This window comes from Haliaeetus leucocephalus, unplaced genomic scaffold, assembly GCF_000737465.1.
Source record: "Haliaeetus leucocephalus isolate CR32 unplaced genomic scaffold, Haliaeetus_leucocephalus-4.0 Scaffold173, whole genome shotgun sequence".
Classification (NCBI taxonomy): Eukaryota; Metazoa; Chordata; class Aves; order Accipitriformes; family Accipitridae; genus Haliaeetus; species Haliaeetus leucocephalus.
This window is the reverse complement of record NW_010972609.1, coordinates 14,786,773-14,787,078: the sequence shown is the minus strand read 5'-3', so window position 1 is coordinate 14,787,078 and position 306 is coordinate 14,786,773. Positions and strand designations below refer to the sequence as shown.

General features: G+C 82.7%; 1 protein-coding gene across 2 annotated transcripts in view; it reads right to left on the bottom strand.

Moving 5' to 3' along the window:
- CARS (cysteinyl-tRNA synthetase) overlaps positions 1 to 161 on the bottom strand; it is a 36,527-nt gene extending 36,366 nt beyond the window's left edge. Inside the window, exon 1 of one of the 2 annotated variants that reach the window (XM_010563876.1) lies at positions 83 to 161. In XM_010563876.1, coding sequence (XP_010562178.1) covers positions 83 to 107 — 25 coding nt within the window. In that variant the 5' untranslated portion in view covers positions 108 to 161. The remainder of the gene's footprint in view (positions 1 to 82) is intronic. The other variant, XM_010563877.1, reaches the window with a different exon arrangement.
- Positions 162 to 306: the final 145 nt, after the last annotated feature.

The window sequence follows — 306 nt, the reverse complement described above, 5'->3', positions numbered from 1 at the left end:
CAGCCCCCGCCACGCCGCGACAACCCCGGAGGACCCCTCGCCCCGCCCCGCCGGGCCTCCGCGGCGCCGGTCGCCGACCTACCCTGCTCGGCGGCGGCCGCTGCCATCCCGCCGCCTCCTCCCCTCGCTCGCGAGCTGATGCAACAGCGTGCCCGGAAGCGTCGCCCCGCCCCGCCCCGCCCGCCGCTACGCTACTTCCGACGGGCGCCCCGCGTCACCACGGCAACGGGGGGACGCCGCCTTCCCGCCGCGCCGGCGGGGGGGCCCCCTCTCCTCAGCAGCGGGCCGCCCGCCGCCGCGGGCCCC